General features: G+C 38.3%; 1 protein-coding gene across 3 annotated transcripts in view; it reads right to left on the bottom strand.

Annotated features, from left to right (window-relative positions):
- The window catches only part of FNDC3A (fibronectin type III domain containing 3A), a 113,611-nt gene that overhangs the window by 69,686 nt on the left and 29,203 nt on the right, over positions 1-14,722 (bottom strand). For 2 of the 3 annotated variants that reach the window (XM_042838894.1, XM_042838893.1), the window contains exon 3: positions 4,012-4,087. The exons of the other annotated variant lie outside the window; for it this stretch is intronic. In XM_042838894.1, coding sequence (XP_042694828.1) covers positions 4,012-4,087 — 76 coding nt within the window. The remainder of the gene's footprint in view (positions 1-4,011; positions 4,088-14,722) is intronic. 3 annotated transcript variants of the gene reach the window in all.

Raw genomic sequence — 14,722 nt, 5'->3', positions numbered from 1 at the left:
TCAAACCTGGTTATCTGAATCACTAATGTAGCTGATTATTTCACTTCAACAGAGGGAAATTTTGGCTTAAGAAAAGTCTCCACAGAAGTCTGAATACTTCCAGTACATCAGAATAGTATCTAAAAGAACTCTACTGAAAATAAGCATTTTGATGTAACACAGAGATATGCAGCCAGATATCATCCTGTCTGTCTAGCAAGAAAATCACGGTGTCTTTGGAAAGTAAAAGACTGACAAATGGTTTAAATTGAAGTTGTGTTAAAAGAGTGGGCAGAAGTCAGTGCTATCAGACAAACCACTGTGCAGTCAAACAAAACGTTACAGAATCAGAAATTGTCCATTGATACTGAAAAGCGTTCATTTGAAGTGATAGTTAAGTCAAAATACACACAGCACAAAGGCAGTTAAAACCTAAGCAGTTAGCTACAGAAGTATAAAACAACGGTGTTTGTTATTTTACAGAAATATGCATGCAATGCATTAAGAAAGAAATACACTAAGTTATCAAAACTCAGTCAAAACAAAGGGATGTGATTAACCAAGGAGAAAGCGTCCCTCAACAAGCACTGCTCTTTTCCCAAACTTCAGATTTCAAACTAGGAAATACACACAATGGCCTTTTCATCCAATCTTAACTGCCATGGAAGAGGCACATGTTAAGCAGACTCTTCTCACTTACAGCTCCAGACCATTTAAAGCTCTAAAGATCATCTGAGTGAGTTATACAGCAAGCAGACAGCAAGTATAGAAACCTCAATATAAATGCAGTATTTTCTTCACAAGTTAGGCCACAGAAAAAGCACAGTGTGCTTCTCCATTAATTGGTACTTAATGTTTTCTTCACTGACAATTTAAAGAGTATTCTAAAATATTCACTATATACATATCTCCCCTTCTGGAAAGACAATGACTCTTCTTGTTTTCAAGTTGAGAGATGTACAGAGTATCCAAAATATGAATAGTAGTTCTCAGAAATAAAAGAATTAGAACAAGAGCACCTCAATTTTTCCAACAGAACAACAAATACAGTTAACATTATGGTTAGATTTAAAAACAATCCACACTGACTTCAGTGGACACTGCCATCTCAAAGGTGAAATGACAACAAAGCACAAAGCAGACTTAGAATCATTGAAGGAATGATTTAAGCAAGCTGCACAAACTACTGCACATGTGCATCTGCACTTCTGTGGGGTTCCACCCAGAACTGAATGTAACTAATTGCTAAATGTAGTTTAGAATACAGACTTAAAAAGCAATGCTTGAAAATACTAAGGAAATGAAGTTCCCAGAGCCACCTCATTTTAGAAAGTAAACTCAGAAACTAAGAGATTTCTTCATATTGTTTTGATAAGGGAAGGTTTTTAATGAAGTATTAGTGAATTTCTTGAAAAAAAACCCTATGCCTGTTCTCATTCTTTCTTTGGGTAAATTCTGAGGCATCAACATTAACTACATCAATATACAATGTTGTATATAATCACAGTTTTTCTGCGAGCAGTGTGCTGTATCTTTGGAAAGTAATATGCAGATACACATTCCTAACATATGCAGCATAGCCTCTTTTTACAGAGCACGTCACAGAAAAAGCAGAAAGTGCATTTTTTTTTTATTGAGCGTTAAGTCAATATGGTCAGGCAAGAATATAAAGATTGGCAAATATTTACAGGAAAACAGACTGGAAAGCAGTATTAAGACACATTAGACGACTAAATCAACATCCCACTAAGAGCTTCTCCACTAAATTTCTGACATTTTTGTTTCTCCATACCTTTTTCTCAAATAAGCATCTCTTCAAATAGTACTCATTATGTATTTCCACATCTCTAGCTTTGAATTGACCTAATAACAGAGTGCACACAGTGAAGAAAATATAAACAGGAAAATAATGTGAGGTTTCCTTCTTTAGTGTCAGTGCAATAGTATACTGTGGCTATAACCCATTTTGAAGACTGGGCATCTATTTTGTGGCAAAGTAAAGCAGACTACACCTGAGAAGTGTGGCAGAGCAAGAAGAACCATCAATATCACATTAATCTCCACAGCGTGCACTACATGAAATCATTCCCTCTACTCAAATCTAGATACAGTAGATCAGGTAGACATTCCTCATTGTTGCAATACATACCATTAAACAGAATAGAATATCACAGGATATTCTGAGTTGATAAGGATCACTGAATCCAATTCCTGACTCCACCCAGAACCTCCATAAAGTCATACCATAAAATAAAACAAAGCAGTATCACTTGCCAAAGGAGTTTCTTCTTTAAGTCCGAAAGACCCAACAAGTCATGAAGGTAGAAAGATCTACTGACATTATCATCATAACACAGAAATGTCAAGAGTGGCAAGAATAGACCAGAAAAGGTGCATTCAAGTGAACATGCTCACAGATTAGTGAACATATACACACGAAAACCTAAGTTATGATCTGTTTCAATACCACCTACATATATGCCATTTATTTTCACACCCTGGGAAGGGGGAAGGACAAGGAGAATGCCCATACAACAAGTTGTGCGCAAAAGCTGCAGAACTTTTCAGGAAAGGTATAAAGATCATATCTGAGCTTATTCTCAGTGAGTACCAGGAACAACTGTTATCTAATTATCTCTTACTTCCACCTTCATATTTAAAGTGTGAAGAAATAAGCAGTTGAAACACATCACAATAGCAAGGTGTCTATTCAGAAAGCAACAGGATCAAGAAGGATAAAAGCAGTATCACAATAGGTAAGAACTCGAGTTGTAAAATACAATAGCAGTATTTTTGCAGCTCATCACACACACTTCCTACTTTCAAAACAACTTGTGCAAGGAAATTAAACCCACAGAAACACAAGGTATGCTTCTCCTCAGCGTTTTGTGCAATAAAGCTAAAATACAATGCCCTACCTGCTGTTGTTGGATTTTTCTTTTTTTTAATCTTAAATTGCAAGACAAAATTAATTTGTTCCCCTCAGAAACTGCAAAGTAACTATTACACAGATATGTTTCAAATAAGAGTCTACAGAAATGTGAGCTGCAATATTGGCTGATTTGTGGTTAAAGTGAAGCAACAAGACTGTGCAGCTAGCACACCCTTGAAAAATGGCACTAATGAACATGCAGACTTTAAGAATTGTTGATGTAAACTTAATTACAGTCCAAAGCCTCCTTTTAATCAGTCATCCTGTAGCCCAAGGACCCAACTCTGACACTGGAAACAGACTTTTCATCTCAGACTGAAGGGAGGGAAAAGGAGATGCAAACCTCTTGCTTCAACTTCTCAAGACTGCATCTGTTGGTTCTGGGCCAACACACAGAAAACAGAAGGTAGGATTCATTGTCCCAGCAGATAACAAACAACAAAAAAGTGACCTTATATCTGCATATGTGGATGCTCTCTTCTAACAGAGTGAACTGGTATTCTAAACAGCAGCAGTATCTGAGTGCTTGTTTCTTGCAGCTGTAGATTAATTAACTCACAGCTAGTTCAAATCAGAACAGAAAATATCCAAAATGACTCCCATATATTCTTGGATGAAGTGTTTGTACTTGGAAATGAGATCAAGCTAGAACTTGTGGAGGACGTTGTTTGGCAGGAAAACTACCAGTAGGATAACAGACAACTACTATTAGCATAAGCAAAACAATGACCATATTATAGTAAAGAATAATAAAAAAAAAAACCAACATCCCTCAAACCAAATTAACAACTGTATCTTTTAAATTGAGGTCTGTTTAATAAATGAGCTTAATGAAGTTGCTACAATAGTACTTGCCTCTTTTGTCTGCAGACTAAAAATGCCACGTTACTTAATTTCAACTAATACAACAAAAAAGTACACTCCTAGTGGTACTGAAATCTAACCCTAACACAAAATCTTTTAGACTGTTAAATAAAGCTTGTACTTAAAATTACTTTTTTCAGTCTTTTATTTTCAACACCAGAAACTGCCTTTTATTTATTGTGATGCAGAATGTGGAAATATTATATATATATATATATATATATCATATGTTTTACCTGTAATGCACTGAAACTGTCCATCTTCTCTTCTTATTGTAAAAGCTTCCCCTGGATTAACTTGCACAAGAATAACCTTAAAAATAAAAGAGCGTTCACAACCATTACACAGGAATATGTTACAAAAGCCTAGCATGTGTAAAAAAAAGAAATTAACTGCAAGAAAAAAGACTGAATATATTATTTTCCACCTTACATTATCTGCTGCCTTCATCCCACAGAGAAAAGAGATTAAAGCAAGAGCAAGTACAGATTTTTTAAACAAACTTTTTCAAAGAACCAAGCAGAGGACAGCAACTAGGGTAAAACAACACCTGTACAAATTTTATTTTCTGGACTGTCCAGTATAATCAAAACAGCTTAAATTATTTAAACAAATTACATTTAATTTCACATTAATCAAACTACAGAAACTACTACAGAAAGTTTCAGAGGTAGCCCAGGACTCCCAGTGTTTATATTTCAAATATTACTGCTTGGCAAACAGTTTTTCAGCATAAGGGAAACATCCTGTAATTTCCTTCTTTTCATGATCCAAGCACGTTCGTACATTCATTAATGATAAAGCATTATTAGAACTAATAAGAAAGTAAGCATATCAGATACACAATATGGAACAGTATGAATAGTTTTATTTGCAGAAAACTGTTGAACCTCTTTCTTCTTTTCTTCATGTGTGCTTGCTGGTTTTTGTTTGTTTTTAGACCATACAAGGTAGAATATGTAAAAAAGCATATGCAGCTGAAAAACTGCAGACAGAAACCAAAGTAAAAGTCCATCACCATTTTAGAGGTCAGAATTCTCCTTTGAAACCTGACTTTGAGATAGTAAGTTTGTAGCTATGAAGAATCCAAACAAGATAAGAACAAAAGAAAATAAAGAACAGGTACATTTCATAGAATCTTTAGAGTCAGAAGGGACCTCTGAAGACCAGCTGGTCCAACTCCCCTGCAGTGAACAGGGGCACCACAACTACATCAGGATGCCAAGGGCCTGATCCAGCCTCACACTGAAAGTTTCCAGGGACGGAGCACCAACCACATCACTAGCTTCCCTTCCAGACACCTCTTCAGTCTTGCTTGCATGCAACTTCCAAAATCTTGGCCAAAAAGTTTACTCTGTCAAGCTGCTAAAGAAAGTATAATTGGGCTTGCTGCTGCTTCTTTACAAAGAAAATAGAAAGCTTCAGTGCATAAGGAGGAGGGGAACTGATTTTTTACATGTCTGATATTGACAGGACAAGGAAGAATGGTTTTAAACCAAAAGAGGGGAGATTTGAGTTAGATGTTAGGAGCAAATTCTTTACTCAGAGGGCAGTGAGGCCCTGGCACAGCTGCCCAGAGAAGCTGTGGGTGCCCCATCCCTGGAGGCACTCAAGGCCATGTTGGATGGGGCCATGGGCAGCCTGAGCTGCTGGCTGGCACTGCCCATGGCACAGGGGTTTGAACTGGATGATTTTTAAGGTCTCTTCCAATCTAAGCCATTTTATGATTATATGTCTTTCATTTTCTCAGACTGATAATTTTCCCAATCATCTAATGTATCTGAATATATTGCTGGGGGTCGGCCTCTTCTCTCGTGTCATTAGTGATAGGACCAGGGGGAATGGCTTCAAGCTACGGCAGGGGAGATTCAGGCTGGACATGAGGAAGTATTACTTTTCAGAAAGGGTGGTCAGGCACTGGAATGGACTGCCCAGGGAGGTGGTGGAGTCACTGAGCCTGGGGGTGTTCAAGGAAAGGCTGGATGTTGTGTTGAGGGACATGGTTTAGTGGGAGCTATTGGTGATAGGTGAACGGTTGGACTGGATGATCTTTTAGGTCTTTTCCAACCTTGGTGATTCTATGATTCTATGATTCTATGAAAATTCAGTATAAGTTAGCACTTGATGTTCCCTGAACGCAGAAGCAAAATTATAGAAATGAGCTTCAAATACCGCTTGTCTTCAGAATACATTGTATCACCAGAGTTTGTGGTTGTAGCTAGCATTTTAGCAACTGAATACCACTTTCCGACCATGATGGAGGGAACTGAGAATGAATGACTAGCTACAATTTCTTTTCCAGGCTTTCCAAGCAGATGTAACTTCTTCAAGGTGTGTATTTAATTCACTTACCTTTTACTCTCTGCTGCAACTTAAGGTTCCAGCTTAAAATTCAGACAGGAATAGAAGTACTTAAAAGCTTGCCATCTGTGTGGGCTGGAAAGTATCCAGATTTGCACAAATGTTTTGGGTTTATACTCTGACTTTTGGGAGGAGCCATTCTGGCAATCAGTACAAGTTTCAGCTCCATGTAGTGAGTCTCCACAGTACAGAATCAGAGAATCATTAAGGTTGCAAAAGACATCTAAGATCATCTAGTCTGTCAACCCATCACCATGAACCCATGAACTATGTGAAGAAGAAAAGTTGTAAAGCTCTCAAGTTTTAAGCCAACGGGTGGAACAATTAATTCCCTTGATTACTTTCTAGTAAGATGGAATGAGGGATAAATTGCGTTACTCCACTGCTCCCATTTCTTCAGTGCCAATGCCTGGCTTTTGGCAGCCTGGTAACTCCTCTTTTGTTGCTTTGGGAACCTCCTGGTCCTCCTCCTCCAGATCCTTGGCTGCAGGATATCTGGACAGGAGGCTCCAGCTAGAAAAGCTATGTACGTTGGCAATGGGCCAATGGGCACATTGGCACATCTGCAGCAAGTGGGCCACATACCTTTTGATTTCCTTTTGTAGTGTTTTCTCTTGCATGAAAATCTTTGTTGCTCGTTTCACAGTGCCTCTTAAAATATAAAGGCTCAACACCTGGGCATAATGCAGTGGGAGAGAGCACTGCTGGCACTGGCTGTGCCACGTGGCAATGATGGAGTCCATACTGCTTTGCACTCCAGTTTTCAACAGGCTTTCCTGTCTCTGAGAGCATTTGAATACCAATAGGCTGGGAAGACTGGCTGACTTAATGCACGTTAATTAGATGCTCAGGAATAGGAAATAGAGGTGGTTTGCTTTTTTTTCTTTTTTTCCAATGGACCATTAGTCTGTTTGATGTACGATTCTGTACTTAACTGAATGGCTCCTGCTTCCAGCCTTGCTTTTATGTTGTACATTCTCATTTATATTTTTTACAACTGTTTCAATATAGGCTACACTTGCTGCTAAGTGTGCCAAAGAGACTGAATCAGGGCTGAAGTCATTTCAGAAGTCTTAAGAGGTTTCAAAAGCCATTGTGCTGGGGGGTAAAGTGTATCTATACGACCAGCCCTGGTTCTCTGCCTTAATGCTGCTCTTTAATTTCAGCAGTTTTGTTGAGGCCTGCACGTCTCATTGCCCAGCAACACCACCTCCTCAACCCACTGGTGTTATGAGAACAGAAGCCCTCATTTTTCACATCAAATATTCTAGATCTCAGCCTCCTTCCACTGCTGGGCAAAATATTCGTGTCAGTTGTGACCAAACGACAAGCTTTAGCAAATTCTGGTGGTTCAGCCTCTTCCTCCATGCCTCACCCTTTTGGTGACAAATACAGTTGCTTTACTCTGCTATCCAAAAGGCTAAAATTGCTACCCAAATCTAAAATGCTGCTATCCAAAGGTTAGCACGCATTATTCTACTCACATTACTGCTAACCGCTGTTCTAAAATAACTGCAATAATTTGATACAAAAATCATTTATTGTGTGCCAGCCTCAGTGGGATGCACGTTCAACACAGTTTTCAAATGCCATTTCTCTTACTAGATCAACAAAACACTAATAAAAACTTTACCAGCTCAACAAAATAATGGGAGTTTAAGACACTGAGTCCTTGATATGTGCTCTACAATCCTATAAATGCATTCAAAACACCATCTACTATAAAAAAAAAAAAATCCACCTAATAAAATTTAAAAACATAATTGCTCAGTGCTAACGCAACTTTGACTCAACATATTTTTGTCTCAAGTTCAGACTAACACGACTACTAAGAAATGGAGTATTAGGTCAACAACCAATTTTTTGTCATTTTCACTGGGACTATAAATTGCTTCCTTTGAACTGCTATTTAATAATGATTCATATGACCTCAGTACAGTCCTCAATGAAAAGCAGTACAGAATATCTATTCAGAGGAGATTAGCATACAAGCTGAAAATAATGGAGTAGAGCTACACATTTATCCTCAAAACAATCATTTCATAAATAAAACAAAGTGGCCAGCTCACATGGCTGAAGCTTGGAATACCTGTAACATCAGTTGCTGAAAAGTATTATAGAGTTTTAACAGTGTAATTTCATACTTTTCAGTAGTACTTAATTCATTCTACAAAGGACATTAAAACGAATGAACAATACACTAAGCTCTTCAGTGGTTTAATTAAATCGGTATGGATTACAGAGGTTTCTTAGTACAATGTTAAAAGCAAACTTCATCCTAAAAAGCACAGAAAGATACTGCAAAAAGGAACAGTCTTTATTAAAACCACTTTTTAGCATGAAATACTTATTTTCCTGAAATTTAAAGGACTTGCCTTGCTGCCTGTCCACTGTCAGTCTAAGATGCATAGCCTGGATTGGCATAGACCAGCTTTCTAATAAAACTCAATTGTGTCATGCATTAGAAAGCTCAATGAGGTTTTACTGAAATCATTGCTCAAACTCAGGCAGCTGCTCAAGCCAAGTAAGAGCATAAGAAATGTCCTCACAGCCTTAGCCGGTGGCTCAGGTCAGTAGCCTATTCTAGTGCAGTGCTTTATCTCCAATACATCAATTGTAAATGCTATATTTAGGGAAAACAAGAGCCTGGGCAGTTTCTGCAGTCCATCTTGCTCACTGTCTGTAAGTTTGCCTAAACTCTTAGGATTTGCTTACACTGTCTGCCTTCATAACCTCCTACAGCGAGTTCCTGAAATTCACTTTTAAGCCATCTTAAAAACAAGTGTCCTACTAGCTAAGTGCCTCTAGCTCTTGTACTATGGGATTTGATGAATGGGTTTGAGTAATTTCACCTAACTCCTTTGTTATTTCTTTGACTCAGCAATTTCCTCTCCTTTTCTGCCCAGTTTCCACTCATTGCAGGGTCCCAATATTTTCAACCTTTAAGACAGCTGCTTCAGTCCCTTGACCACATCACTGGTACCCAAAACTAGATCTGCATTAGCAAAGTGAACAGTGCACAGCAACATTCCTAGGTGCTGCAACAGTTGCCTGCAAAGATGTGCTACTATGTTATAGCAGTCCTGTTCACACTAGGGGCTGATGCCAGCTACCACTCTCCCAGATGATGCTACAAACTGTTCCAAGGCAGTTTGCAGACAGATATTCCTTCTGGAGGAGGAAACAGTTTCCTAGAACAGACTCGTTCCATGACATTCAGCCTCAGTTTCTGAGAACATTCTTGAGCACGCTTAAATTACAAATACATAAACACTGCCTGGCAGTAGCATCACAGTGCTTTGCCTTTTTGAAGGACTAGTAGTTAAGGGATATCATCTTCATCACTTGTGAAAAATCTCTCTCATCTAAATCCCAATTTGACCTGTCTTATTTGACAAATCCATTCCTATAATACAATAATTGTAGATTTTTTATAATATTAATCTACTTAAATCCAAATTAAAATACAATTTTACTGTAGCTCAAGTAGTACGATCAAGCCTTTCAGAGACACGCAACGTTGAGTTTGACATACTGTCAGCAGACGTAACGATAATTTAACAATAATTTCATCTGAAGGTCTCATATATGATTTAGCTTTACCAGATCAGTGTGAGAAAGTATTCTGATCTTTTATCTGCAGTATCAAAGGCAGTACAAATGCTAAAAGAACAGAATATCAATGCTTCCTATTTTTATTCAGTAAGCTTTAAACTACTGGCATGAGAAACTACTGGATTCTTTCTGCAGACTGAAATAGAAAGAGATCTGAATGTCTTTTCTTCAAATCCTTACCTTATTTTTAACCCTTATGAAATATATTTAATAAAAAAGGCAGAGGCAAATTAATTAAAAAAAAAAAAAAAAAAAAAGGAAGGATATCAACAAAAAGTGGAAGAGACACTGCAGACAGAGCTGCAGCCACTTGGACTCAGAGCACTTTTCCAAAACAGGGAAAATGTTAAGGTCAAATGTTAACGCTCATCTCCAGAAAGATCCAGAAGTAACATTCATCAGCACAAAAGGGAGACTACAGAAGCCAAAATGAGCTTCAAGGAGGTATTTCTCCCCATTATTATGATCACAGCAGTGTTTTCTAAAGGCAGAAGAGTAATGTTCCAAATGTTGTTGGTCTTCATAGATATCAAACACCTTCTTAAACACTCTAATACGTTCCTCATGGCACATGAGTACACAGGTTAATGTATTTCTTTATTGAAGCCTAGTTGGGGACAGAAGGGGTTTAAAATATAGAGCCAGCTAATCCTGTTTTGAATATGTTAGCTTGCAGACTAATTAAATTTAGCCAAAAAGCCCATTAATTTCACCGCAACAACAATTAAAACCAACCCTTCATTCTGTCAGTAAGAGACACAACTTTACAAGCATCTCTGCTTCTCCTTCCATCCTGCTAACTGCACTAGCAATGTGTCAGCAGTTTGCCACATTTCCAGGCAATTTCATTGAGGAAAGAAAGGCAGCTTAAGACTCAGGATCACATTACAACATGCAGGGAAAAAAAGTTTCCCTAGTGCTCTCAGCCACAACACAAAAAGTGAAGAACCAGAGGCCTTCACAACTAATGGATGCTCACTGAGAACAACACGTCTGTCTTCCACCAGACAGACAGTAAGGAAAACTGAAGTAGGTGGCAGCCCTGCCCACAGCAGCAGGTGGAACTGGATGGTCTTTTAAGGTCGCTTCTAACCCAAACCACTCTATGATGCTAAGTTCTTGGGGGCCTGGTGCCAGACTACAACTGATTCTGGTAAAACCCCTATATGAGGTGAAAAACTTGCAGGGCAAGAACACAAAAAAGCTTAGGCTTAATTCGCAAGAGTGTTATTTCATTATTTTGATATAACATACTTCCATAGTGGACACCATAAATAGAATTAAAAGTCTAAATTATTTCTGCCCAAACGGAGGGGAAAAAAAAAAAAAAAAAGATATTCCATTAGAATTATAGAATGGCTTGGGTTGGAAGGAACCCCAAGGATCATCAAGATCCAAACTGCCACAGGCAGGGCCACCAACCTCCAGATCTGGCACTAGACCAGGCTGCCCAGGGCCTCATCCAACCTGACCTTGAACACCTCCAGGGATGGAGCATCCACAACCTCTGGGCAGCCTGTGCCAGCACCTCACCACTCTCTCTGTCAACAACTTCCCCCCTGACATCTATTAGGTAAAACCTGAAATGAGTCAATGAAATCTACAAACTTACCTAGCAAAACTATTTAATAAAGGACATCTCATAGCAAATTTTACACAGCTTTCTTCTTTTGCTCCCCACCATACATATGCAAAGGCAGCTCTGAACAGCACTGTCAAAACTGGCAAGGCTCCCTCCTCAAACATCCACATGCATGTACATGCTACCATCAGCCAAAATTATACTGCTCTAAGGAAATAAAACAACCACTGTCAGAATATTTCCTCACAAATACTCTGCTGTTTCTACCAAATACACACAGGATGAAACAGAATGTATGTGCACAAATACATATAAAATATATTATATATATATATAAAATATATAAATATTATTACCAATATATCAGATATCCTGAGGCAATATTTGAAATCCGTTGTTTAAATTCTACAAGCTTAAACTTTGCTTGAAGTTAAAATAAATAAATAAATAAAACAAGACAGAAAAACAGCAGTACAAACGACTGTGTCCAGAAGTATCCTGATAACACACTGACAGGAGCAAAAAATATCTGAAATTAAGACAGCTCCTTAGCTTCATCCTATCCCTGCCACATAAAGCTAATACAATCTACCTAATTTATCAGATTCGCGTAAGGCTTATAGAGAAATGTCCAGTTTACCCTTATCACATAAGGATGATTCTCACTGTAACACATCATGAAACCACAGTTTCAATACCTGTATTTCTAAAAAAGACAAGAATGAAATGCCATCCTAACTCTTCTGAACTCACACAAACATTGAGAGATTCAATTCAGACATAGAAAAATTCCATTTACAGTTTCAGTACTATCAGCTGTGTTTTCAAAACTGTTTTGGCAAGTTACGTTGTTCAAATAAGTGCTTTTATGCCTAAAAGCTTCTCTGTTTGTGGAAAACTATGCAATGCCCTTTTAAAATATTGAGTTTTCTGAACATCCACTGCTTTATTTCTAACCAGTCTTACCTGAAAGATCAAAGCCATCACTTTAGAGTTACTGGGATACGAGACAAGTATTTTCTTATTTGCATTAAAGGAAAAATCTATAGATGTCAAGCTCTTTATGTCTCTCAGGGGTATACCTGCTCTCAAACCCATTCTTCAGTATCAAAGGCTATCAGCCCTTTGGAGGAGAAAACTAAAATGCTAAGTGTTTCAGTCCAGACTGAGGCTAAAGAAACCAGAGTAAAATTACACTAAATACTTTGCCTCGGTGCTGTCCATTGCCTCAAAGACAAGAAAAACAAAGCAACCCGACTGAATTTCAGGGCAAAGAAATATCTGGAGTCCTTTCTCCAGCCCTCCACTTCTCACTGAAGGTGAGAGGAGCTGAGTTAGCTGATATCTTCTAAAAGGAGTTAAGTCACGCCTTGTGGATTTACTTATTTTTTTCCAGAATGGCTGAAATCTGGGACAAGTTTTCCAACCAAGTTAAAAGCTTCTAGATATATTTAACTCGAGTTAACAGAGCTAACAGATCTGCCATTAAATATATCACAATAAAAAAAAATCCAATCCTTCACTCCAAAACTGACTGATATTCCAGAATAGAAATGAAAATACTGAAATACGTTGAAAATGCAGGGAGAAAGCAGGGAAGAAGCTAGGATATAATAAACTCATCTCATTCACTGTGAAAATCACATATAATAGGAATAACTAAGAGCAGGTTACATATCTTACATTACAACTATGGTTATAGTATATTTCAATGAAATATGTAGGAAGAATCTTCCCGTACACAGAAAGGGTTACAAACTGAAGCAAAACTGTACTGCTGAAAAGCAGAGTTCTGGTTTTCTCTCGTGCTGTTTTGGGGGACTGCATCTTTTGAGGATCTTCTCGCCCTCACACAAACAGAAGTCTGGAAAACTAAACAGAGAAAGTGTCTCAAATTGTTTCCTCCCTGGACCTTGAAACCGTAACGTAAAAAGCACCAATCATAATCCATTTCTGTATTAGCAGAAATAATGCTCTTTTCTGAAGGAGGATTATTAGGAAAGTTACAAGAGCCCCACGGTCGATTTTCTTTTTTTATTCATTTTTAATCTGTGTTTAGCATTATGTGGATACAGATGCTAATTGAGTAGCAAATGATTGTCAGTATATATCTGAAATAACAGAAAGATTGCAATGAAATCATGTACTTAAGCATGCTGGTAAGGTACAGAAATGTAAAATAAGCAGTGGTTCGACTAAAAATACTGCAGCTGAAATTAGCTCCATAGTACTGATGACAAGTATTTTCAGCCACAAGGACACAGGTTGGTTCATTTTTGAACATTTCACAAATTTAGGAAAAAGCTGTCATTAATCCTCTTGGCCATCGTGACTTCAGAATGTTAGAAATCCCCAACTAAATCTGCTTATAGATTGGTACAGCCACGTCCATTGCAAGATGCACGCTGTACCTTTAAAAGCCTGTCTGCAACGAGATTAAAAAAGGGTGCATTTCTGGAAAAGGGTGAATATAACACAATACACAACTTCCAGGCAGAGCCACATTTATGCTCTGTCGCTGGGGCATTCTGAACAATCACAATTTTTTTTCCACTAATTGTTCCAATCAAGATGTTAATTAGTGGCATGCTTAAATCTAGTATCCCATTTCAAAAGCCTTAGCGCTTTGACTTACTGTTGCTCGCATCCTTTTATTTCTCTCATTCAACTGGTGCTACCACAGTGACAAAGGCTGAAGGAGGATCCAACAGTCACCGCTCCAGATGCTCCAATCTGTTCCATTCACTCAATATGAGGCAATCTTCGGCGATGTGCTGAGCACTGGCCCCCTCAGCAGGGCACCTTAACCTGACCGTCACGCCGGAGCATCTCCCTCTACCTCTCCCTAGAGCTGTGCATCCAAACAGCATGTGGAGGCAGGATGGGAAAGGTAGGATCAATTAACAATATAGTCGGCAATACCTACCTCAAGCCTTCCTTCCTATCAAATTAGCCAACGTACAGTGAGCTTCCTGCTGTACACGAATGTATCATGTCACCATAGCAACTAAATCAACAAATAGCTGCTGCAGCATCTGCTTCTGGATCATCTAACGTCAGTCAACAGAAGGCTCGGGTTTGAGAGAACAAAGCTTCCAAATATATTCCATTTTATAAGTGCGTTTTTAATTTAGCCTCCTGATTCCCAGATAGGATATACTAAGCAGGAATGAGCCAACTTCTGACTGTATCCTTGAATATATGATGCAGCTCACGACTCGTGTGCAAATAAGCCAGAAGGGGGGTAGGGGGGGAAGGAATAAAGGATACTTTAAAAGAGAATTTTAAAAAATACAGCAAAGAAGTGATCAGTTGGATTTTAATGCACTTGTTCTTAAATACTCTTTACTCCATACTGTGCATTTTTGTTTGGTACATTAGGTGGCATG

This window comes from Centrocercus urophasianus, unplaced genomic scaffold (assembly GCF_019232065.1).
Source record: "Centrocercus urophasianus isolate 14NV4802_14NV808 unplaced genomic scaffold, USGS_Curo_1.0 seq_9, whole genome shotgun sequence".
Taxonomy (NCBI): Eukaryota; Metazoa; Chordata; class Aves; order Galliformes; family Phasianidae; genus Centrocercus; species Centrocercus urophasianus.
Note: the sequence above shows the minus strand (reverse complement) of the source record. Positions and strands in the feature narration are given on the sequence as shown.